We start from the raw sequence: 25,154 nt of genomic DNA on the forward strand, positions 1-25,154 counted from the left end.
GGAAAGGGTTAACATGAAACACCCTGAGATCCCGAAAGCTAACTCACACCCCTTTGAAGTGGGCAATCAAGTATTGATAAAGAAACTAAAAACCGGGGGCCTCAATGACTCTCGGTATGATGGGCCTACAGAGATACTAGCTGTGACCAGAACTGCTGTTTTAACTGATCTTTTTCCACAGTGGATTCATGCAACCAGAGTGAAACCCTTGAAATGAAGAACAATGTATTACAAGTACTAACTGTTTTTGTTTTCCAGAGCAATAATGTGTATTGTCCTAGCTGGACTCATGGTACAACGCTTCGAAGGAGGAGGCCAAAAGAAACCTCTTCTGGCAGTATGCAAACTGGACAGCACGTCAACTGACCAATGAATCATGTGTGGTGTGTCAAGAATTATTCCGCACCATAATAACTGTATCCTTGAAACCATTTGTCCATAACTGTGAACCCCCCAATTTTACTGTGTTCTGTACATATTATGCAGGGAAAATGTATGTATGGTCTCCTAGGTGTGTAAAAAGGGTAACGACACCCTATACTGATCAAACTAAACGGTACCATAATTACTGTTGTATGAATGAAACGTGCAAGAAAGAAGGTAGTGCATCAAGTAAAAATGAAACTGAAACTGTTGATGTAAAAGTTAGCCTGGTGTTACCAGAAGGTTTTATGTTTCCTTACTGTTTTAATGGGACATCAGGTGAAAGCGTGACAGGTATAAGTGCTACAAATTGTAAACAAATAATAAACCAAGGGCAGGGTATAGACAGGTGGCTGCAAAGCTACTGTCCAAGGTTCGAGAGGGGCTCATGTGAGAAGAACACCACAGCATGTGCTAAGGGAAATAATAGAACTGTTTGCTACACCTCCACGAACACTGCCTGTGTATCACTACTAATGTACTGTGAGTCCCCCTGGCCAGCAAAAGGTGCAGTGCTGGCTGATGACTGGTACTGGTACTGTGGTGAGGACACTGTAAACAACACGTACAGGATGAGCTGGACAGGCCTCTGTGCACCAGTGCAGCTGCAACATCGTGTGACTGTTATGCATACACAACGTGATTTGTCTTTCAGGAGCAAACGATCAGTGGACAACGAGGACGTCCCTGAGGAACATCAGATGAGGTCACACTGGACTCGGTTCTGGAAGTCTATGGTACCTCAGTTCGGCGTCTCTGACCTACTGAGACAACAGAACATCATGCATTATCGACTGGCATCCTTTGTTAACAGCACCACAGCTGCACTGGTAGGGGTACAAAGCGAGCTGCGTGCACTGAGACAGGTGGTCGTGCAAAACAGGTTGGCCCTGGACATGCTTCTTGCCCAGCAGGGAGGGGTTTGTTCTGTTGTAGGTGACAAATGCTGCACATACATACCTGCAAATGATGAGCCCGAGGGATCAATTGGCACTGCTGTAGCTACTATGAAGCAGATCTCATCCCAGATATATGAGGATGAGCTAAAGTCTAGAACTAACAATTGGAATTGGGGTATTCTCTCTAGCCTATTTGGCACGTTTGCACCTTATGTCTCAATGATAATACCGGTATTACTTATTTTGTTTCTATTGTGTATTTTTGGTCCATGCATTGTGAAATGTTTCACACAACGTATGTATACTATGGTGTCTGCTATCTCTGCAGGATATCGCCCACTGCCACAGAAGGATAGAGAAGAATCCAGACTCTAGAGGAGAGTCTGGAAGAGGGGATTATAAGAATTAATGTGTTTTTCATTAATGTGTTTTTCAGTGCAGTTTCCTTGAGTTAATATTTTGTAGTTTTGTTCTTTGCAGTTTACTTCAGTTAAGAGAAACAGTTCGTTCTGGGGATGTTTTGTCTGTCTGTTTCAGGGTTATCTGTCGTCAGGAAACCAGTTGAGTGCGGCTGCACTATCTTCCTCTCATCCTTATAGTTGCCCTGGATCATCTGTAATTTTCCTTCCCATATGTAGAAGTATTTGCTTAAATGATATGTGAACCCCCGCCTACATGAAGGCTTGTAAGGGTGCTGTATAAAAGATGGGACTGCCCCATCTTCTTTAGTAGATAACAATAAACCAACTTGTATTAGACTTTGGTGTGTTGTTGTCTATCCCAAGCGCGCTTGTTGCTGATCCACTCGACAGACCTGAGAAACTGCAGTGACCCAAAACGAGGTTCTAACAATCATACTAACCTTTTTGTCGAGTTATTGATGCAACATTTCTCTTTTGTCCTTTTTACCGCCACTTCCTCTCAACAGGAGAAAAAAAAATCTCCCTTGCCATTGGTCAATTTTTCGCGGGCAAGTTCACTACTGTAAATTTACAGTAGTTTACTGTAAACGGATTTACAGTAGTGGAGAATTACAGTAGTGATCATATATTTTCCCATAATCCTTTGCAGTTTACAGTAAAATACTGTATATACATTTTACAGTATCTTACTGTAGATATTACAGTAAAATACTGTTCAAATTACAAAAATCGGTTACAGTGTAGGACTAGTTCGCTAAAGTAGGTTTTTCAAAAATCCAAAATACCCCAAAGATTTCGCCCTCATGAATCTGAGGCATGTTATTTGACATGAGCCATGGATTCCAACAACATAAGACACTTGAGTCTATGACTGATGGTTTAGGAGTTATGAGCAATTTCATACTTTTGATGTTGTGCCCCCTATAATGCCAATTAGGGGGAACCTTTGTGACGTTGTTGTGGTGTGAGTACTACCATCCCTCCAAGTTTCAAATTTCTACGACTTATGGTTTGGTCTACACAATCAGTTTCACAGGGAAGATTGCTGATTCTTGGCCATTCTAACAATTACAATAGGTTTCCAGCGCTACAGGCTTGAACCCCTAAAAATTGAAAGAAAGACATTCTACAGCAAATCATGCAACATTTTTTAGAATAAGCACCCCAAAAATATTGGGCTTCATTCAGCAAAAATGAGGCAGGGCAATGTTGCAGGAGGTCATTTTACAGGAAAATATAATCTGAGTCTTTCGACTGTACTTCAGAATTTCATGTTTAATTCAGTGCATGCTTGCCATTTCATTGTAATTATTTGTGACATTTTCTAGCAATTTCCAATTGAAAACTGTTTCAAAATAAATCATACACCAGGGTCTTGACGACAGTTACTTATAAAATAAATCAATATGAAGAGGTTTAAAAAAGTCAAGCTAGTGTCACGTTTCACTATGAAAAGCTGCAACTCCATTTAATGTGGAAAAATACTACCACTGCACATGTGTAAGCGCTTAAATATACAAAAAGACAGGATCTTTCTGCGAGTCGTCTTGGTTTACAGTAATTTGCCAGCTGCAGTTTCCGTTGAGAATGTTTGCGTGGGCTTCCCTCGGGCTCTCTCCTCCTCTCTCGTCTCTGCAAGTTTGCTTGCAGATCATTGCTGTTGTGCAAATCGACAGAGAAGAAGACAAGAAATCATGGTTTCTGAAAAGTTTTACCTGCGCCTGCTCACCTTTGTGACCTTATTGACTGTACTGGCTCTCTCGGGTAATTTTTCTCAATTTTTCCTCTCTTCTTGCACTTTGCAGCTCGCTTTTTCTGTCTTTCACAAATGTCTTCTAAAAGTTTCTTGCAGTCTAGTTATGTCTGAAGTAAGAAAGTGGGCGATTTTACTTGATATATAAAGTAGAAAATGTGGGAAAGGTCAGTAAATGTACTGTGGGAAGAAATTAGTTTATTGTTTGGTCTCTGGATGTGCACTTTAAAGACAAAGAATGATTTTTTTTTTATCTTCAAACGGCATATTAAATGTATAAAAAGGAACTGTACGGAGAGAGTAAAAATCAAGAGAGAGAGTTAGGAAATCTCTGCAGTCACATGTCTCACTAAAACATCAAAAGTTTTTGAAATCTGACGCCTACTTGCAGGTTATTATTTGTTTTTCATCTTTGCATAAGTTTGTTAGCTTCTCCTCTCCACCTTATGATCTCACTCCCTTCCCCCCATCTGATAGTCTCCAGCTTTCCACATAGAGTTTGAATGCATGAAAATGGCTTTGTTCTTGAATGAAGACTTGAAAATACCAAACTGAATGTTATTTACTTGAGGGATGTTCTTTTGTGATGCTGCTTGTCTTTTACATTCATCATCTTGAAAAATATCCTCTGTGGTTTTGTGTAAATATGCACCACCATAACACTGGAGGTGGCACAACAGAAAACCACATGTTGAATTCAGAATTCAGTGGCCTTCAAGACATATGTCTGACACTAAAATAGTGCAATAAACAATTACTAAATAACAGAAAATGTAACACAAAACAATTTATGTGCATTACTGATAATACAAATGAATAGAAGAAAAATGCATTTAAAATATAACCAAATATAATGTGAAACTGGACATTTTGGGGATGTCGTTTTACTGTTTTTCCACTGTAAATTTCATGGTAATTCATAGTTTTTACTTGCACATGCCATAATTTAGATTTTTACAGTTTTTTTTTGTAAATTGCAAAAATCTCTATGGTGTACACGCAAACACACACAAAACTGTAAAAATGCATAAAATATATAAATCTTTCTAATTCAATTGTTAATATTCTTTAGATGTTGCCAGTGAGAACACTCTGGAAAAACTCTTGAAAAAAGGTGATTTTTCTCTTTTCAGTATATATTTTCTTGTCTTGTTGTACAGTTAATTTCTCTTGTTAAAACTATGATTAGATATCTTTTGAAAATGTTTTCCCATGCTCCCACTGATATGAAAATATCTGTGGGTGTGCTATGACCCTATTGGTCCATTGTGTTTGTCTCCCACTAGTGGACGGTAATGTAAAGCCAGCTGCAGCTGTGGCTGTGACTCCCTCCAGGGCCAAACAGTTTCTGGCCTCCCTTAAAAGACCCAAAAGGAACCTGTGGGACCGCAGCCGCCCGGACGTTCAGCAGTGGATCCAGCAGTTCATGTACATGGGCTTTGATGAAGCAGTGAGTGCTCGTTGGCATTTCTTAAAAATAGCATAAATCAGTTCAACTACTAAAGATTTTTAAATGATTTACGAGCATCAGGTAGCTACTGCTATAACACCTTTATGTCATTCTTACTTCACACTTACAGAAATTTGAAAATTGTGCCACACTTTAAGTTAAGACAACCACATTAAGATGTTTCTGAATAGACCTATCCCTGCTGAAAAAAAAATAGAAACCATCACAGAAAGTCTAATGGTTTCAACTACAAATACAATCACAAACATACAAACCATTGACTTTTAACCATTACAACTATTACAAAATGGTTTTCTGTAGTGTTTTGGGACATATTCCATTTATTGATTTAGTGGTTTTAACAAGTCACCAATAGAAAGTAACCAATTACCAGTAGAGACCCACAGGGTCCATTACAGTTTTTATTAAAACCAATACAAGTCCCATTATGACCAGTAAAACCATAACAAATTCTATGATGGTGTCTATTGTTTTTTCAGCAGGTATCTCTTATACTTTCATACTGTGTTACTGTATTTAAGTATAAAGTATAAGTATAAATATTTTTGTTGACTTTTAATTTACTACATTAAAACTGATAGCTACTTTTATTTTGATACATTTTCCCCACACCGATTTGTTACATTTATGACTGACTGTAACTGTAAAGCAAAAATAAATAAATAAATAAATAAATAAAAAAATGCAAAAAGACAAACAAAAACAACAACAACAACAAAAAAAAAAAAAACAACAACAGTCATAGTGAAATCCAGTTCGTAAAAAATTTAAATTAAATTTGGTTCCTTTAAATCTGCTAAACAAGGTTCGCAAAAAGGTCTAAATGATTTCATCACAGTCACACCAAACGCTAAGCAAATATTAGTTTTTCACGTCACTCGTGTGATTAAAAACAATAAAAAAAAAATCGGACGTGTCAAACAAGATGTGTCAACAAGCTCTTCGCTGATTGGCGACAACACGTTATGCGAATTTTCCCCGCGAGTTGATGATCAAACTTGCACAGAACAGAAGACCATACTTTGCGCGTTCGCGGCAATCATGACGCCCAGTTCGCGCCATTTGTGTCGCCCAGCGTGAATTCGCGGCTTTACATTGACTTTGTATGTAATCTACTAATAAAATAGCGTTTGGTGTGTAGGCTACACATGACAGTACACATGAAGTACCAACATTTCGTGTTTTCGTGTTAATTATGGCAAAAACTGGGGAAAAAAATACTGCCCTTCCTTTTGAAAACACGAAATGTGTGAAAATGAAGGTATCATTTTGTAAACTAAATGAGTAATGTTTTTAAAGGAGTAGTTCACTTTCAGAACAAAAATTTACAGATAATATACTTACCCCCTTGTCATCCAAGATGTTCATGTCTTTCTTTTTTCAGTCGTAAAGAAATGATGTTTTTTGAGGAAAACATTTCAGGATTTCTCTCAATATAATGGACTTCTATGGTGCCCCCAAGTTTGAACAGCTTCAAATGCAGAGTCAAAGGGTTCTAAATGATCCCAGCCAAGGAAGAAGGGTCTTATCTAGCGAAACAATTGGTTATTTTCTAAAAACATTTACAATTTATATACTTTTTAATCTCTACATAGAGTACACACAGAGCTAGACAAGACGAGCGTTTGAGGTTAAAAAGTTTTTTTTTTTTTTAGAAAATTACATCGTTTGATAGATAAGACCCTTCTTTCCTCGGCTGGGATTTGAAGCTGCATTTAGAAGTTCAAACTCGGGGGCACCATAGAAGTCCATTATATGGAGAGAAATCCTGAAATGTTTTCCTCAAAAAACATAATTTCCTTACGACTGAAGAAAGAGAGACATGAACATCTTGGATGACAAGGGGGTGAGTACATTATCTGTGAATTTTTGTTCTGAAAGTGAACTACACTCTTAAAAATAATGGTGCTTTAAAGGTTCTTCACAGCGATGCCATAGAAGAACCATTTTTGGTTCCACAAAGAACCATTCGTTCAAAGGTTCTTTAAAGAACCATCTTTTTCTGACTTTTTTATAATCTGAAGAACCTTCTTTCACCTCAAAAAACCTTTTGTGAAACAGAAAGGTTCTTCAGATGTTAAAGGTTCTTTATGGAACTGTTTAGACAAAAAAAGGTTCTTCTGTGGCATCGTGAAACACCTTTATTTTTAAGAGTGTACTCCTTTAAGTTTGACATGAGGTAGCTCTACAGTATGCTCATTGGAAGCAACTAGTGACGTCAAATGGTGCGTCTCGCTGAAGTCGGGATTGATCAATCTGCCCCGAATTTAGGTCGGATGTCCGATTTCAAACGGTTTATTATTAATGTTTAGTAGATTTGGGAAAAATCTGAATTTCGAGTTGTCTGGAACACAGCATAAGACGCTTCTGTGACTTAAACAGAGCTGCAGCTTCTATTTATTTCTTTGAAACATCAAACATCTAAAGTAATACTTCTAAAAATATAAAAAAATATCTAAACAGGTACTTTTTTTTAATATAAAAATGTCAATATGCAAATTATCTCTTAAATCTAGGCTAAGTTAAGTAATAGTAGTTAAGTAATTTCTACTTTAACTTTCATTGAGCCAATTTCCATAAAAATATGTTTATATGACACTGTCACTGTCATTTTTGATCGCCTCCATGTTTCTTGATGTTTGTGAAAATTGCTGTAAGTGAATGCACACCTTTGTCTTTCCAGCCTGTATCTACAGGGTTTGATGTTGAGTGTTTTACACATCAATGAGGGACGTGATTCCTTGGTTTCTTTCTGAACCATTTTTTTGGTTTGATCAATTCTTTAGACCATAAATATTAAATGAACAATATGCAAATAACCTAAAATAGTCATTAATGCAAAATAAACACCAGTAAGCTGATAAGGTGAACTCCACAAGTAAAACGAATGACCTATGGTTTCTTACCAAATAAATAAATAAGTAATGGGCATGAAATATTGATTTATGTGTATCTTGTAGAAAACTATGAAGACCCAAACCACGAGTAAAGCTCCGCCTTACTTTTCTCACAAGAGCGGGTGCGGCCATTTGTAAATGTAATGTGTCTGGCTTCTGGTGACATTCACTTCCAGTAATTTTTACTTCTACAAACAAGTGGTATAAAATGTCATTATTTATGAGACATCTTGTTTCAGATTTCTGGGGGTTTTCTTTATGTTTGAACATTTTTCCTCCAACCTTCTTTCAGAGACTTGAGACGGATCTGGCCTACTGGATGGACCACTACCAATCCAGTGACCAAGGGCGCCAGCATCATTATGATGAAAACGCTCCCATGGGGCCTCGCAGCTCTAGCTCATACAGGCACGGCGCAAATGTCAACTATGACTACTACTAAAACAGCAAGAGTATGTTTATAAAACATAACCACAGTGATGTCAGCTTACTTCTTCCTTCTGTAGCTTGTACTTCTTTTGTGCTTTCTTTTGTAAATGGAAATAACAGAGAACATCTCATAAATTCATCTGTCATCATTTAATTAAAATATGACTTGAAAAACTTAAAAGTAGCCTACACAGGACCTGAGTTAAGACCCACTGCTATACAAAATATGATACCTGTATGTGATAAAAAAGACTGAAAATTAAAGGATTAGTTCACTTTCATAACAACAATGCACAGATAATGTACTCACTCCCTTGTCATCCAAGATGTTCATGTCTTTCTTTCCTCAGTCGTAAAGAAATTGTGTTTTTCTGAGGAAAACATTTCAGGATTTCTCTCTTTATCATGGATATGGATGGCGCCCCGAAGTTTGAACTTCCGAAATGCAGTTTAAATGCGGCTTCAAAAGGCTCTAAACGATCTCAGCCGAGGAGGAAGGGTCTTATCTAGCGAAACGATCGGTTATTTTCAAAACAAATTGACAATTTATATACTTTTTTAACCTCAAATGCTCGTCTTGTCTCGTCTCTGTGCAGTGAATGTATAGTCAGTAGCATCCGGGTCAATGCAGTTAGGGTACGTCTAAAAACTCCCATCTCGTTTATGTCTTCAATGTCAAAATTGTCTTATAATGCTGTTTTTACCTTTTTTTTGTAAAGGGAGTTTGAGTTTCTTTTTATGTTCACTTTGTAAACACTATGTAGGTACTTTTGCAGCGATCTAAGGTGATTTTGAAGTTAGGGAAGAAAACGAGATGGGAGTTTTTAGACGTACCCTAACTGTATTTACCTGAATCACACAGATTTCACATGCGCTGCGCAGAGATGAGACAAGACGAGCATTTGAGGTTAAAAAGTATATAAATTGTCAATTTGTTTCGAAAATAACCGATCGTTTCGCTAGATAAGACCCTTCCTCCTCGGCTGGGATAGTTTAGAGCCTTTTGAAGCTGCATTTAAACTGCATTTCGGAAGTTCAAACTTCGGGGCGCCATACATATCCATTATACAGAGAGAAATCCTGAAATGTTTTCCTCAAAAAAACTATTTCTTTACGACTGAGGAAAGAAAGACATGAACATCTTGGATGACAAGGGGGTGAGTACATTATCTGTGCATTGTTGTTATGAAAGTGAACTAATCCTTTAAGTCATTACCAATCTTGTCAAATCATATTTTTAGCTTTTATTATATGGAAAAGAACGAGAATGATGTTCTTGAAAAATGTCTAATGGGTTTGGAACATGATGAGTAAATGGCAATCTTTTTTTTTTTTTCTCGAAAGGTTGGAAAGTGTTAAAATAAAGACCACAGAACCTAACTGAGGTTTTGTGTTTGTTTTTAAAGAAATTATTTTATTCAGGAAGGATGACTTAAATTAATCAAGTGACATTTATAATGTTACAAAATACTTCCATTTCAAATGAATCCTGTTCTTTTTAACTTTCTATTCGTAAAATTAATAAAACACTGTTTTCTGAGCAGCAAATCAGCATATTAAAATGAGTTCTGAAGCTGAAAATTCAGCTTTGCATATTAAAATGATTTCTGAAGATCATGTGACATTAAAGACTGGAGTTCTGAAGCTGAAAATTCAGCTTTGCATCACAGAAATAAATTACATTTTATAATATATTGATATAGAAAACAGTTACTTTAAATAGTAAAAATATTTCAGAATTTTACAGTTTTTGCTGTACTTTGGATCAAATAAATGCAGCCTTAAAAAAAACAAGTTACTTCTGACGAAATGGTGAACGGAGAAAAAAAAGAAAAAAGAGAAATGGATTTATGAACAGAAACACAGCAAAAGCAATAGAAACAGATAAAGTGAGATTAAAAATAGAATACAGTGAAAGTCACAGTAAATATTTTATTAAAATATTCTTTTCACCTGAAATCAATTATAGGTTCAAAGTTCTGTATGAAGTTTCACAAAGGTAACAACAGATTTAGCTCAAAATCGTCACAAAGATTAAAGCAGAAAGAACATTTTCCAAAGCTTTTCTTTTATCTGTGTCCTCAAATTTCTTGACGGAGCCGGATGAGGTTTCCTGCTCCAGAGCAGACGTTCGAGATCTTTAAATAGTTTGCAGTTGCTAATTCCCATCATTTTCTACAGGTGTCCATTTAATAAAATAAAAAAAACACACCGCTAGCTTTGACAATGATAAAAAAATAGATCACATCAATTAAAACGGCACAGAATGTAAACACACAACAAAAATGCACATGAAGATTTAAGCTCGCTTTAAATAACAGACAGACGACTGACGAACCAAAGTGCAAGGCAAAGTCTGTAAATTGGGTATCTTTGAGGCACATTTGACTGAAAAACAAACTCTTTAGAGACAGCTCTCTGCCTGAGCTGCTTTTCAAAAACATTAGCGAAAAACATCAGAAAAAATCCTTTCTTTTTTTCAAAAAGATGGATCTGTAAGTGGGAGGTGGGAAGCCCACGCTGTAAAATGGCTGCTGGACGTCTAAGGTCCCTCAGTATCCCAGCATCCCTGAGATCAACACAAGTCATCAGTTGTGTCGGGGTCTTCCTTTTTTCATCCGTGCAGCCTTGGGTTTGGGTATATACTGATTGTTGGCTTGATGCTCCAGCTCTCTGCTGAAGTACTGGATAGTTTTGTTTAAGCCTTCCTCCAGTGGCACCTGCAAACACACCAAGCGCATCTTATTGAACACACTGTTCCAACAATGAATTATTACTTGTTCAACCTTAACTGACACTGTCATAAAAATAAGTTACTAAACTTTGTTAGTAGGAAGAAACATTAATTCTGATTATTAGTATTTCATTTAATTAATATAAACAATTTATGTTTAATATTTAATTAATAATAAATTATTTAAAACAAAATTCAAGGTATGCTCCTTGTCTCATTGTAAACAATTAAATCAAAACTAAAAAAATAAATCTGTTAAAAATCAGTAAGTTAAAAAATACACAAAAATAAATACAAAAGAAAAAACGAATGAAAGTGTATAAAAATAGAAGTAACTAAAATACATTTATAAAATTAAATCTATAAAAATCAATAAATTAATAAAAATAAATAAATAAAAATACAAAGTGAATAAAAATGTATAAAAATAAAAACAACAAAAAAATAAATCTATAAAAATCTATAAATTAATAATAAAAAAATGTATAAAAGTAAAAACTACATAAACTAAAATAAATTTTACATGAATCAATAAAAAATAAAGAAACAAATGCATACAAATGTATAAAAATAAAAAAAGCAAAAATAAATGTAAAAATAAACAAAAAAAGTCTACAAATTAATAAAATAAATCCATAAAACTAAATAAATTCTAAAATGAATCTATAAAAATCGATAAATTATTAAAATAAAAAAAGAATAAAAATGTATACAAATAGAAACAAATGAAACCAATAAATTTATAAAAAGAAAGCTATAAAAATTAGTGAGTTAATGAAAATACATAAAAAAAAAGTAATTAAAAAATTAAAAAGTATAAAAAACAGAAAAAACAAAATGTATTAAAGAAATTGATAAAAATCAATAACTTAATAGCAAAAGAAAAAATAATAAAAATGTATAAAAATAGAAAAAAACATAAAAATCAAATCTATGAATCTATGATAAATTAATAAAATAAACAAAAATAACAATATAATAATAAAATATATAAAAAAATAATGTAAAAAAAATCTATAAATTAATAAATACATGAAAATACATTAAAAAATAAGAATAAATTGCATTAAAATAGAAAAATAAAAGCAGAAATAAAAAAAATTAAATGTACAAAAAAATCTATAAAAATGGATACATTAATAAAAATACATAAAATAAAAAAATGAATACAAATAGATTTTTTTTATATATTAATAAATAAATACATAAATAAATAAATACATAGAAAAGATAAATAAAATGTATAAAAAATAAATCAATGTATAAAAATTAATATATACAAATCTACATCTATAAAAAATGAATAAAAATAGGGAACAAAAAATACAAATAAATCTATAAAAAAAAAGATAAATTAATCAAATAAATACATGAAATAAAACCAGGAAAAAAAAAAATAATGATAAATCTTGAAGAAATCAATATACATACAGTTTTAGGCATCAGGATTTTCTGGTTTTGAATAGATAAAACGGCCCTAATATTCACGATGCTCAGTTTGTAACTCACCACAGGTTCCCAGCCCAGAAGCAATTTGGCTTTGCGGATGTCTGGCCGTCTTCTCTGTGGATCGTCTTGTGCTTCTGGAAGGAACTGAATATGACTGCGGCTCACTGAGGAGACAATCAGCGGTGAGCTGTTCATTTAATCACAGAATCTAAAACCTCATTTGCAATTTTATAGAATTTCTACTTACCAATTAGACTCTTAATAAGTTGCGCAAACTCCAGTATGGTGTGTTCCTCGGGATTGCCCTAGAAGAGAGAAGAGGAGAGAGATCAATAGGGTTAGGTAGGAGAAGGTCTTAATATCACCTTCACATTTAATTGACTCTGAAGGACAAGCAATTTAGCCCTGGTACTATGTGCCCAGTGTAAGCGCTAGCAGCTCAATTAAATGTAATATAAAGGCAGAATTATTATCAAACAAGTTTAAAAATAGCTCTAGAAGTGTCTTTTTTTTCAGATTTATAATAGTTGTCCAATCTATATAGCATTAATGTGTTTGTTTAAACATTTTCATGTAATCAAATGATCAAAATGGGCTGTCTTTTGGTTAATATTAATTACTACAAATGCTATATATTTTTTAACGTTTCAAGCTGAATAAATTAATATTGCATCATAAACAGTTTAAACAGATTAATAGTATCAATAGTAGGTTAACAGATTATTAAATAATGTAAAAAAAAAAAAAATAAAAAAAAAAAAAATAATATATATATATATATATATATATATATATAGTACTGAGTCGCTTGAAATTATATGTGGTTTCTGTAATTAATCAATCAAAAGAATTTTTTGTTTTAGTTAACTATAATAAACCTATGGAAGACAGAAATGCAGGTCTGAGAAATGAATTGCAGGATATAAACGTGCAATTCTGACTTTTCTTCTCAGAATTGTGATATTAACTCGCAATTGCAGAGAACTGCAAGATATAGTCATAATTCTGTTTTTTTCCTCTCAGAATTGCGATATATAAAGTCAGAATTGCAAGATAAAAACTTTTTCTTACAATTGTAATTTTATATCTAGCTATTCCGACTTTTTTCTCGCAATTGTGAGTTTACATCTCAGAATTCTGAGTTTATATCGCAATTCTGAGTTGATATCTCACAATTCTGAATTTTTATTCGATATAAACTCAATTCTGAGAAAAAAGTCAGAATTGCTAGATACAAATGAAAAAGATTTTATCTCGCAATTCTGACTTTATACATCACAATTCTGAGAGAAAAAGTCAGAATAGTGACTATATCTTGCGATTCTGACTTTATAACTCCTAATTGTTTTGAGTTTATATCACAACTCTAAAAGAAAAAATATATGTTTATGTCCTGCAATTCTGACTTCATTTTCTTTTCTCAGAATAGCAAGTTTATATCACGCAATTCTGACTTGCAGAAAAAACTTGCAGCTCTTTATATCTTACAATTCTGAGTTTATATCTTGCAATTCTGACTTTTTTGTGTGATATAAACTCAGTTTTTTGAAAAAAAAAAAAAAAGTCAGATACAAACTTGCATTTGTGAGAAAAAGATTTTATCTTGCAATTCTGACTTTATATATATTGCAATTCTGAAAGAAAAGCCAGTATTGCGACTATATCTTGCAATTCTGACTTTATAACTCACAATTGATTTGTGAGTTTATATCACAATTCTGAGAAGACTTCATTTCCTTTTCTCAGAATTGCAAGTTTATATCTCACAATTCTGAGTTGATATCTTGCATTTCTGACTTTTTTGTGTGATATAAACTCAATTCTGAGAAAACGGTCAGAATTGCTAGATACAAACTCGCATTTGTGAGAAAAAGATTCTGACAATTCTGACTTTAAAACTGCGAGTTTATATCTCACATTTCTGAGAAACTTACAATTGTGAGATAAAAAGTCGCAGCTACCTTCTTTATTTTTTATTCAGTGGCGGAAATGGGCTTCTATATAAACCTGTACTAATGAAGATTGTTTTTAATTAGTCATTCAACATTACAGTACAACTGAAAGACAGGCCTAAACTGCAAATGACTGGATTGTTTCTATTTATAATTTATTAACAATTACAGAGTATTTTAAATATATATTCAGTATATTATAACAACTCAATGCGAATGAATAGCGCCAGAAGACAAAATGTTCAACTCACAAGGTTAACTGGACTACTGATGTTACTGTTCATCAGGGACACCAGGCCGTTCACCAGATCACTACAGAAAAAAACAAAACAAGTATGTGGCGTCTGTGAAAGAATGATGCAGATGTGATGACTTCATTTAAAGTGATGAGCTAATAAATAAAACGGAAATGAAATGATAAGAACTACTTAAACTCATTAATTCAATAGAGGCCTTTGGCAATTTGCAAATCCGGTTGTATGAATGAGTCACAGTTTGTTTCCTCTTCAGGGTGTTCAAACACACTTATGTGAAATCCTTCAGTGTGTGTGCATGAACACAGTGGGGCAGCAGAGATCTCACTAACACACCAGCACAGCCATTCAAACACCCAGCTTTAACAACAGATTTCCAATTTCAATGTAATATTGTCAGCACACATTCAGAGAGCTGACAGCATAATGATGGTAAGACCATTAATAATTGTCATTAAGTAACAGCTCAAGTGCTGTCATCTGCACCTCCACAAGGGCAAAAGAACCAAATGAACAGTGCTAGTACAAGTCAAGTGTAAATGACAATGCTTAAGAGCTTTTAATTTTCTATGCAGAGGCTTAATTGGACGCAATGCAGATTGTGAATAATGAATGGTTAAGGCTCGCAAGGTCAGTTCAGCAACAGGAAAGGACAGATACTTCTGGACATCTATATTTTATTAAAGCCTTGAGAGTCCCTGCAGCCTATGGTGAGAGGAAGTTTGAAAAAGTGTGCAATATCCCTCAAGTTCAGTTGTCTGCCTCCACTAACTTCTCTAATAACTGTCCAATACACAAGAGAAGTGATAAAGCATTTATTTGATCGATTGACCCATTCCCATTTCTGGGATACTCAGAAGCACAAGGTCATAGTTGGGTTAACTTCTATAGTGGTGAACAGAAAAAAAAAAATATATATTTTATACAACAGTTCTTTCTGGTCCTTGAATCTGACTGGCTAAGAGATGTATGATATCCAACCATTTCACTGTTTGTCTCACAGCGAGTGTCATGGCAGACAAACAAATCTACTATAATTTGATATACTTTCATATGCTTTTGTGTCACGGAATGTATTTTTAAGAGTTTTTTTTAGGTGAGAATTAACTTGTTTAGACTTCAAATAGGCAGTTTGTTAAAAAAGATGACGTCTATTTGAAAATCTGCTTCAATGTTTTTGGAGATGTGAGCTTCAGGGCATCAGCAGCCATTCAGCACTCATGAACCCACCCATTCTTCTGGAATTTTCCACTGGCTCTGATGACTGACTGTCTCTATAGTGGTTAAACAAGAGATACAATTTGTTTTGGGTAAATCTAACAGGCAGTCTTTGGTCTCAATCTATTATTTGTTCCAGACAAAATTTAGTTTGAGGGAATAATCTCATCACAGTATATTTTATGTAAATGTAATGCTGTATTGAGCACTGCTTTTGTACTTTTGACTGAATTGCCTATACATTTTTGTACATTTTTGCATGGCCGTTGTTGCTGTTTATTAAATGTTATTATTTAAAAATAATATTTACCTAAATAAAAGTATTAAGAAGTATTAATATTAAGAAACGGTGTGTGTTAGAATTTCTGCGATGACTCTGTTTTTATGAGTCAGCAGTAAAGACTATATGTGACCCTGGACCACAAAACCAGTCTTAAGTCGCTGGGGTATGTTTGTAGCAATAGCCAAAAATACATTGCATGGGTCAAAATTATTGATTTTTCTTTTATGCCAAAAATCATTAGGAAATTAAGTAAAGATCATGTTCCATGAAGATTTTTTGTAAAATTCCTACTGTAAATGTATCAAAATGTAATTTTTGATTAGTAATATGCATTGTTAAGAACCTAATTTGGACAACTTTAAAGGTGATTTTCTCAGGATTTTGATTTTTTTGCACCCTCAGATTCCAGATTTTCAAATAGATGTATCTCGGCCAAATATTGTCCTATCCTAACAAACCAAACATCAATAGAAAGCTTATTTACTGAGCTTTCATATTATATATACATCTCAGTTTTGTAAAAATTTAACCTTATGACTGGTTTTGTGGTCCAGGGTCACATATTAAAAGAGACTGAAACAGGGCTATAAACAAGGAAGTTATTTTTTCTTTTAAACAACACCTTGTATGACGCAGCCAACAAATGCACTGAGCAGCGCTGTTATCGAAAATCACCCTTATCAGCTGATGAAAGGATAGTATGACAAAGATATGGCTTTCCTCAGCTGACATTCAAACTAATGTTTTACTGTGAATATGAGATTGAGCTGAAGAATAAATGCTGTATCAGATGCACACTCACACATTCCATCTATCTCTCATAATACTCTACATAATACAGTGAGCTTTTAATAAAGTAATACAATAAAGCTTTCAATGAAGCAACTCAATGTTCCTTCGTACTGTACTAGCTTTTAAATTACGTTTTCAAATCATTAATGGAGGCTTGGGCTCAGCTGTTGAACTGTCAAATATAAATTTTAATCTGTGGCGTAAGTAAGATTTCTGTAGAAAATAGGGTTTTTAACCCTCATGTGGTGTTCAAAATCCTATTACACCTATGGTGTTCCCGGTCAAAAATGACAGGCCTATAAAAAATTGCTTATAAATCACTCATTTAACCACATTTTCACCCAATCTTGGATTCAATCTTTTTGTCAACTTGTTTTCTGTCAATTAGGACTAGTTTTATATTTCTATTTGCATCTAATTAATTGTGGGCCTCATTTATCTGAGAGTAGGCATCTAATTTTTTAAGTAAAAAAATAATTATTTTTGAATAATTTTGGAAATGTTAAAAAAATATGAACAAATATTGGTTCTGTTGATCACACTAGTCTACTTTAATGGTTCACCAGGAAGTTTGTTTTGAAAAACTTTTATTTTGTAAAAAAATGGCACATAGTCACACTTGTGGTGTTCCCTGTCAAAAATGACAGGCCTATAAAAAATTGCTTATAAATTACTCATTTAACCACATTTTCACCCAATCTTGGATTCAATCTTTTTGTCAACTTGTTTTCTGTCAATTAGGACTGGTTTTATATTTCTATTTGCATCTAATTAATTGTGGGCCTCATTTATCTGAGAGTAGGCATCTAATTTTTTAAGTAAAAAAATGAGAACATCACAGTTCCAAAACAAAATGTCATAATATTTTGTCTGGAAGGTGTGATGAAACAAGAACATGAAAGAGAGATTCTTTTGAAGCAGGGTCACTGCAGTCACAGCCAGTTTGTGCGTGAGTGTGATTTTAGGTGTGTGAGTGTGTGTTCGAATGTGGTAATGTCAGATTGATGAATGGATATTAGATAAAAAAAATTTTATCACTGTGAAAAAGAATGTTTCTTTCAGAAAATAGTTTGTGTGTGTGTGTGTGTGTGTGTGTGTGTGTGTGTGTGTGTGTGTGTGTGTGTGTGTGTGTGCGTGTGGCATACATGTATCCATGCATGCACATGTCCAATGGCTCTATGTCTGCAAGCACACATATACATATGTGAACATGATAAACATGCTCCTGACAACTAAATTTTTTTTAAATTTTCAGTCTCCCCCATTCACTTTCAGTGACCAGGAGCTCGGATAAATGACTCCTACAATTAAACCGTTTGAAAATGAAATACAAAACCAGTCCTAATTAAAATAAAACAAGTTGATAAAAAGATTGAATCCAATTTTTGGTGATAATATAGCATAACAAGTGATTTATAAGATATTTTGTGTAGGCTCGTCATTTTTGACCAGGAACACCACAAGTGTGACTCTGTGTCATTTTGTACAAAATAAAAGCATTTCAAAATAAATTTCCTGGTTAAACATTAAAGTAGACTAGTGTGATCAACAGTGCAATGTATTTTCATATTTTTCTCAATATTGCCAAAATTATTAACAAATAATGTTTTTTTCACTCAAAAACTGAGGTGCATAAGCTCGGATAAATGACTCCTACAATTAAACTGTTTGAAAATTGAATACAAAACAAGTCCTAATTGAAAGAAAACAAGTTGATAAAAAGATTGAATCCAATTTTTGGGGATAATATAGCATAACGAGGGATTTATAAGCTATTTTGTGTAGGCCTGTCATTTTTGACCGGCAACACCATAGGTGTAACAAGGTGAAAAAAACGACACAAAAAAGTAAAAAATAAATAAATAAAAAATGTGGACAAGTTGTTATAGTCTCTGTGAACAAAGTCACTAAGTTTCAGTTCAATGCGATAACATTAACTAGTATTTTCAGGAAAAAGAAAATCTTCTCCAGTCAAAAATGACATGAACACCACATGAGGGTTAAAGACACTCCGTTGTTGTTTCTTATGTATTTACACACTTGTGCCATTGTATGAACCCAATATCTCACTCGTAGTCATGTGACATGGCTGTATATGTGCACATTGTGATTACCTATGGCAGAATCACAGCCATGCCAATGCCATGCTCATCTATCTATAAAAAGAAAAAAAAAATTACAAGATGTCAACAACTGTGGAAATGTGTCATTACGGTCTGTGGAAAGGGTCCATTTCTGCTCCATTAGACCCTGTAGCCCTGCCCTCTATCACATCTCATTAGCCTAACATGCCACTTGTCATAACTGTAGATGACACTTAAAAAAATCTTTTGATTAGCCATTATTGATTCAAGTGAAGCAATTTTGCTGCTTGACACAGCAATAGCTCGGGGTGGACGAACTGCTTGTTGGAAAAATTGCTAGTTGTTTTGAGCATTGTTTTGGGTTAGAAAATGCAAGTTTTTAGATGTATCTATATATTTTTTATTATCTTTATTATGTGTCCTAGAAAAAAATACAAAATGTGATTCAAATATTTCTTTATCTTTCTTAATATGAACTGCCTCTTTTGCTTTGCTTTGTGGTCCAACTCTAAGCTAACCACTGAATTTAATGTGCAAACTGGTCATTTCCACATAGCACATGCACACAAACTTCTGAATAAGTTGTCTATAACTTTCTGAATAGCAGCTGCCATTATGTGTATTTAATTAATTAATGTCTATAAAAATGAATGACCTACAAACTTATACAATAAAGCAGAGAGCTGGCTGCTGCCATGTAGAGCTTTATATTGTGCAAGACAGTCATTAACCTATCATTATAAAAATAAGTGTAATTTGAATAGCATTATGTTCAGGTAAAACTGCAGAGGGTTTTATGCTTCACAAAGAACATTCTCTTACCAGGTATATTCTCAAGCTGTGTGCTTTACACTCTAACATGAAGCATGGAGGGGGTTGTCAGAAAATGTTCTGAATGAACTTATAAAGAAGGTTGACAGAAACATAGTCAAGCCAAGTCAAAAACCACTATTGTGATTAGTGTTTTCAAGCACTTCTCACATGTTTGTGCTTCACACATGAATTAGACCTTACATCATGTGGCTTATTGAGGAAAGGAGATATTGTTATTCTCAGTGATCAGAGTCGAAATTTCTGACTTGCACATAACAAAATGGGTGAAACAAATCAGTTTTACATTAAAACATTAAAAGAAGGGTTTGAGCAGCATAGTTAAAAATGAAGGATTCTCCTGTCCGCATCCCATTTGATTACATCGATTAAAATTTCATACTTCAGAAGATCTAACAGCTAGATTTGTTCAATTGTAAAATGATATGCAAGACTTGAAATTATATAAATGTCTATTTGCTGAATGTGGACGGTGTAATGTAAAGTATTAGCATTTGCCTTTGTATATGAGTCAGCAGTAAAGATTTTTATATTACAAGAAACTGAAACAGGGCTATAAACATAGAAGTTATTTTTTCTTTTAAACAACACCTTGTACGACGCAGCCAACAAATGCACTGAGCAGCACTGTTATCGAAAAAGCTGATGAAAGCATAGTACGACAAAGATATGGCTTTCCTCAGTGGACATTCAAACTAATGTTTTATTGTGAATATGAGATTGAGCTGAAGAATGAATGCTGTATCAGATGCAGGAAATCACACTCACACAGTCCATCTATATCTCATAATACTCTACAGTGAACTTTTAATACAGTAATACAATAAAGCTTTTAATGAAGCAAATCAATGTTCCTTCGTTACTAGAACAGTAATGAAGACTAGAATAAGAGCTCTTTGTTCATCTGTGCTTAGGCGCTGGTACTTTTAGATCTGTCAAAACAAAAGCCCTGCCACTGTAAAAATAAATGTCCAATTCTAACACTTACTGGCCAAACAGAAAACCTTAGCAGCCGATTCAGATAAAATAAAAACGTGCGAAGTATTGGTCAACAAATCAGCCTTGGCAAAAAAAAAAAAAAAAACAACTAAATAAATATATAAATAAATCAAACTAGAATTGTAATCACCTCTAGCAGGCTATGGTCTTTTCTCATTTCTTTCTGTCCACCCCGTTGCTTCATGCCTCTCTTTCTCTGTACTACTAAATAAAAGCAAAATGACAAAAAAAAAAAAAATTGCTTAAAAAAAAAAAGAGAGAATTTACTCAAAATCATAGAGAATGGTTCACCCAAGACCCAATTATAATTCTGTCATCATTTTCTTACAAATGTCTTGTGTTTCATGATATAAAAAAGATTTAGAATAACATAAGGGGGCATAAATAAGGGCAGAGTTTTGATTTTTGGAATGAGCTATTCATTTTAGATGTGAGCCAAACACTAGCCACAAGAGTCGCCTTTGATCTGTCAATACATCTGGAAAGATAGATGTGAATTGGTCTCTTTCCTTTTAACAACACTATGAGCTCAATCAGACTGGTCCATCTTCTCTTTACTGAGTGTACACTGCTTATTTGAGATAACACTCCCGTATTTATCTTTCGGATGAATCAGACTTGAGCTGCGAAGCCATCTCCTTGAGCGGTGTGGGCTCCGACCCTGGGAAGGGTATCAAAGCCTGTGAAAAGCAACTTTTCCAAACCAAGTGCCATGTTTATGCGAGTTAACTTTTCTTTTAGGGTGATATTTTACTGATTTCTTTTCCTCCAGACCATATGCATATTAATACTTAACTGTTGATATTGAAACTAGCAATTTTACTGATATTGGTAATAATATCACTACTCGAAATTTGGTATTGTAACAACCTTATTCAGTCAGAAGGGACGATAATAATGCCTTTAAAACTGATCAAACAAGTGGTGAAATGTCTTTAACAACAGAGTAAACGATGCAACTTTTATGATGACTTAGATAACTGAGAAACATCACAGAGAAGATGGAAGAAAGATGGATCTTTCTGACAAGATTTTTGGCGACAGTAAGTGAAACTACATGCTGCTTGTATAGGATATGCTAAATTAGTGCTACTGTATTGTTTTAAACGTGATGCAACACAACTTCTTATCTTGGGTAGGTTTGTTTGACCAATCCAGCCTTGATCTACTGCTGTCATGATCTCCTTCCAGAGAAAATCTTTTATTTCTCATTAATCTAATCTTATTATGCTCTTCTTTCAAAGGTCAAGCTTCTGCTGTACAACACCCATCTGCATACAAAGATAAAAACTATTTTGCAAAGACAAATTAAAATGTCTCTGAAATGTCAGACATACATTATCTCAATAACAATGAGTTTAAATACAGAATCAATATTTCCTAAGGCAAAGATTGCCAAGAGTCTAACAAGGCAGGGATCGCTTAAAAGGGATAGTTCCCTTTCTGTCATTAATTGCGTCCATCTTCAGAACATATATTAAGATATTTTTGATTAAATCCGAGAGCTATCTGACCCTCCATAGACAGCAACGCAACTACAACCTTCAAGACCCAGAAAGGTCTTGAAAAAATCTTTAAAATAGTCCAACTTTATTCAACAATTTCTTCTCTCCCGTGTCCGTCTTAGATACGCGTTCACGAGAGTACCATGACACATTGACTATTTTATTGATGTCCGTACTACAGGGTTCATACAGACATTGTAAACTGAAATTCCAGGACTTTTCAAGCACTGCTTTATTGATTTTCATACTTTACTGATCTTCAATCAGAGATCTCACTAATGTCTTCTATTTCAAATTCTTAAAAAAAGATTAAAAAAAATATACTAATAAAAATGGCACAAATAAAGTGAAGCACATGCAAAGTATTACTACTGAAGTATTACAAAGTATACCACACTTTTACTATAGTATAACCACAGTTCAATTTTGGAGTTCCCATCTAAATCAAATGATTGTCGATCCGCGCTCCAAAGGTCCAAACTAAAGCAAAAGATCTGCGAACCCGCTGCAATGTTCTGATATAAACCAAATGATTTGTGATCCATGCTCTGAAGTCCTGAACCCTGAATAACAATTTGTCAACCATCATTTCATATCAGGACTTGGAGCGTGGATTGCGAATCATAGATTGACATAGATCGGAACTTTGCGTTATCGTGAACCATTTTATTTAGATCAGGATTTTAAATCGCGTTTTGCTTATCATTTGATTTGAATCTTGAAATTCTCTAAATGATTCACAAACCTGTTCCGATCTAAATCGAATGATTTGTGATATGCGATTTGAAGTACCGATCTGAAACAAATGATTCGCAATTAATTGCTTTTTAAAATCGCTACAAGCATGTTCAAATTCAAAAATGAATGGCTCTTTAAATCTGATCACGAGTTTGAATCAATCAGAGTGGTTCCAGCGTAAATGACTCAATTGATTTGGTTCATCTGTTCCTCTTTTCGCATTTTCAGCCATGTTTACGCAACACTGTCAGTACTACTACTTGCTTAGCCTGATTGTTTTCTGACATTGCTGAAATAAGCGAAAAAGGTATGATACTTTTTGAATTGCGTGAATTTTGCATGAAAAGATGTGCTTATTGACAAAATTAAACACTTATTTAGATACATTGTCTTTCAATAATTCACGCCTCTTCAGGAATATTTCTATTTTTAAGGGTTTCCAGGCCTTAAAATTCAAGTACTTCAAGCACTTTGTGTGAACCCTGTTACCACCTTTCTGGGCCTTGAACGTGTCATTTCCACTGCGGTCTATGCAAAGCTCTCAGATATTATCAAAAATATCTTAATTTGAGTTCTGAAGATAAACAAAGGTCTTACAGGTTTGGAACAACATGAGGGTGAGTAATTAATGACTAAATTTTCATTTTTAGGTGAACTATCCCTTTAAGATAAAGTCAAGGTTGAAAGGTTTCTTTTTTTGTTTAGATTAGTGCATCAAATTTTTCCAACACACTCACTTAATTTCATAACTATTTCACATTTTTGCAAATTGCTAGTGAAATCTGTTTGATCAAACCACAATAATAAACTTTAAGCTGCCAACTCAAAACAGTTCAGATGAAATCGGGTTGAATTGTTTTACTCACTGGAAGCTAGAACAACAAATGCTGTAAACAATTTCAGTCAGTTTCAAAGAATCTGAATCCACAGAAGACAAAGAGCATTTCGGGCTTTCTCTTTTTTTAACCTACTAAAGATGTGCGGGCTTCTTCTTCTCTGACTCTTTATGCTGTTTCTTTCAGAGATATTTGTATAGGTATTCAGGACATTTAACACACTGAACATGTAATACAAAAGCTATTTGTATTACATGGGTTGAACTGTTTGACATTTTTTCCCCCCAAGGTAGCACGTGTGTTCTCTGTGAAGCCTTGACATTGCTGTTGAACATTGATCTGCTAGTTCTCAGACTGAAAAAAAAAACATTCTCTTCAACCACATCAACCATTAAAATCAAACATCTCTTTCTGTAAATGCCTGGAGTTCAAAAATATTCAAAGGATTGGCCTTGGCTTCTTGCACTCTCATCTGTACTATATATACATATTAAGAGACTGTTTAAAGGAAAAGTTCCCTTTAAATATTAAATTCACTCTATGCTCAGTGGTAATGTTGCATTGTACCTGCGGGGTACAGTATGATCGTATCCTACATTTCCCTCTGAACTATGCTGTTTGAATGTACCCGAATTATGACTTTAATGAACTCCCCAGTATCATTAATGCAAAAAAAACCAAAAAAAAAAAACACTTCCTTCAGTAGGGTGGCCAGTAGTTTATATATAAACAGATGGTTAAAAGCTAAGCAGAGATTTTAGACACTCAGTTAATGTCTGTCATTTAAGACTGTGGGTTTGTGACAAAGTCCCTTTAAGGCAAGTCATGTCACTCGGCGGCCATCTTTGAAACGCCTCTCGGGCATACAAGTGCAGCTCCTATCTGTTTGAATGGGGAAACATCAAATTCTCCAAAACTGTTCACCAAGCTTACGATTAAATTTCATATTTTAAATCTCCAAAGAAATCCAACAAGAACTGCCTCATAAATATGGTTCCTTGTGCTCCAATAGCGTGAAAAAACGCTTATTTTTCCGGCTAGATGAGCCAGTGCGCATGCGCAGAACTGAGCGCACGTCTTAGAGCGCCGATTGTTTCTATAGCAACCGGGACTTCTAACGGCAGCTGCAGTGACACGCTGACTTTTCTAATCAACGATTGGCTCTTTCACTAAGAAGGCGGGGCT

The 25,154-nt window shown here is 34.2% G+C and overlaps 2 protein-coding genes across 2 annotated transcripts in view; one reads left to right on the forward strand and one right to left on the reverse strand.

Moving 5' to 3' along the window:
• The first annotated feature begins 3,368 nt into the window (after positions 1-3,368).
• ecrg4a (ECRG4 augurin precursor a) lies at positions 3,369-8,475 on the forward strand. Its single transcript, XM_073846135.1, has 4 exons — positions 3,369-3,508; positions 4,570-4,611; positions 4,784-4,947; positions 8,158-8,475. The coding sequence occupies exons 1-4, from the start codon at positions 3,439-3,441 to the stop codon at positions 8,305-8,307; spliced, it is 426 nt and encodes a 141-aa protein (XP_073702236.1). The 5' UTR covers positions 3,369-3,438; the 3' UTR covers positions 8,308-8,475.
• Positions 8,476-10,212: 1,737 nt separating this feature from the next.
• The window catches only part of uxs1 (UDP-glucuronate decarboxylase 1), a 92,759-nt gene continuing 77,817 nt past the window's right edge, over positions 10,213-25,154 (reverse strand). The window contains exons 12-15 of the mRNA XM_073845464.1: positions 14,681-14,741; positions 12,725-12,782; positions 12,538-12,641; positions 10,213-11,014 (exon numbers count right to left, since the gene is read on the reverse strand). Of these exons, the coding sequence (XP_073701565.1) occupies positions 10,883-11,014; positions 12,538-12,641; positions 12,725-12,782; positions 14,681-14,741 (355 nt within the window). The 3' untranslated portion in view covers positions 10,213-10,882. The remainder of the gene's footprint in view (positions 11,015-12,537; positions 12,642-12,724; positions 12,783-14,680; positions 14,742-25,154) is intronic.

This window comes from Garra rufa, chromosome 8 (genome assembly GCF_049309525.1).
Source record: "Garra rufa chromosome 8, GarRuf1.0, whole genome shotgun sequence".
Lineage (NCBI taxonomy): Eukaryota > Metazoa > Chordata > Actinopteri > Cypriniformes > Cyprinidae > Garra > Garra rufa.

Bases quoted from the DNA above. Each gene is read 5' to 3' on its own strand.
- ecrg4a (XM_073846135.1), top strand. From the start codon at position 3,439: ATGGTTTCTGAAAAGTTTTACCTGCGCCTGCTCACCTTTGTGACCTTA. The intron at 3,509-4,569 runs GTAATTTTTCTC...AATATTCTTTAG, and splicing joins GACTGTACTGGCTCTCTCGG to ATGTTGCCAGTGAGAACACT. The intron at 4,948-8,157 runs GTGAGTGCTCGT...ACCTTCTTTCAG, and splicing joins ACATGGGCTTTGATGAAGCA to AGACTTGAGACGGATCTGGC.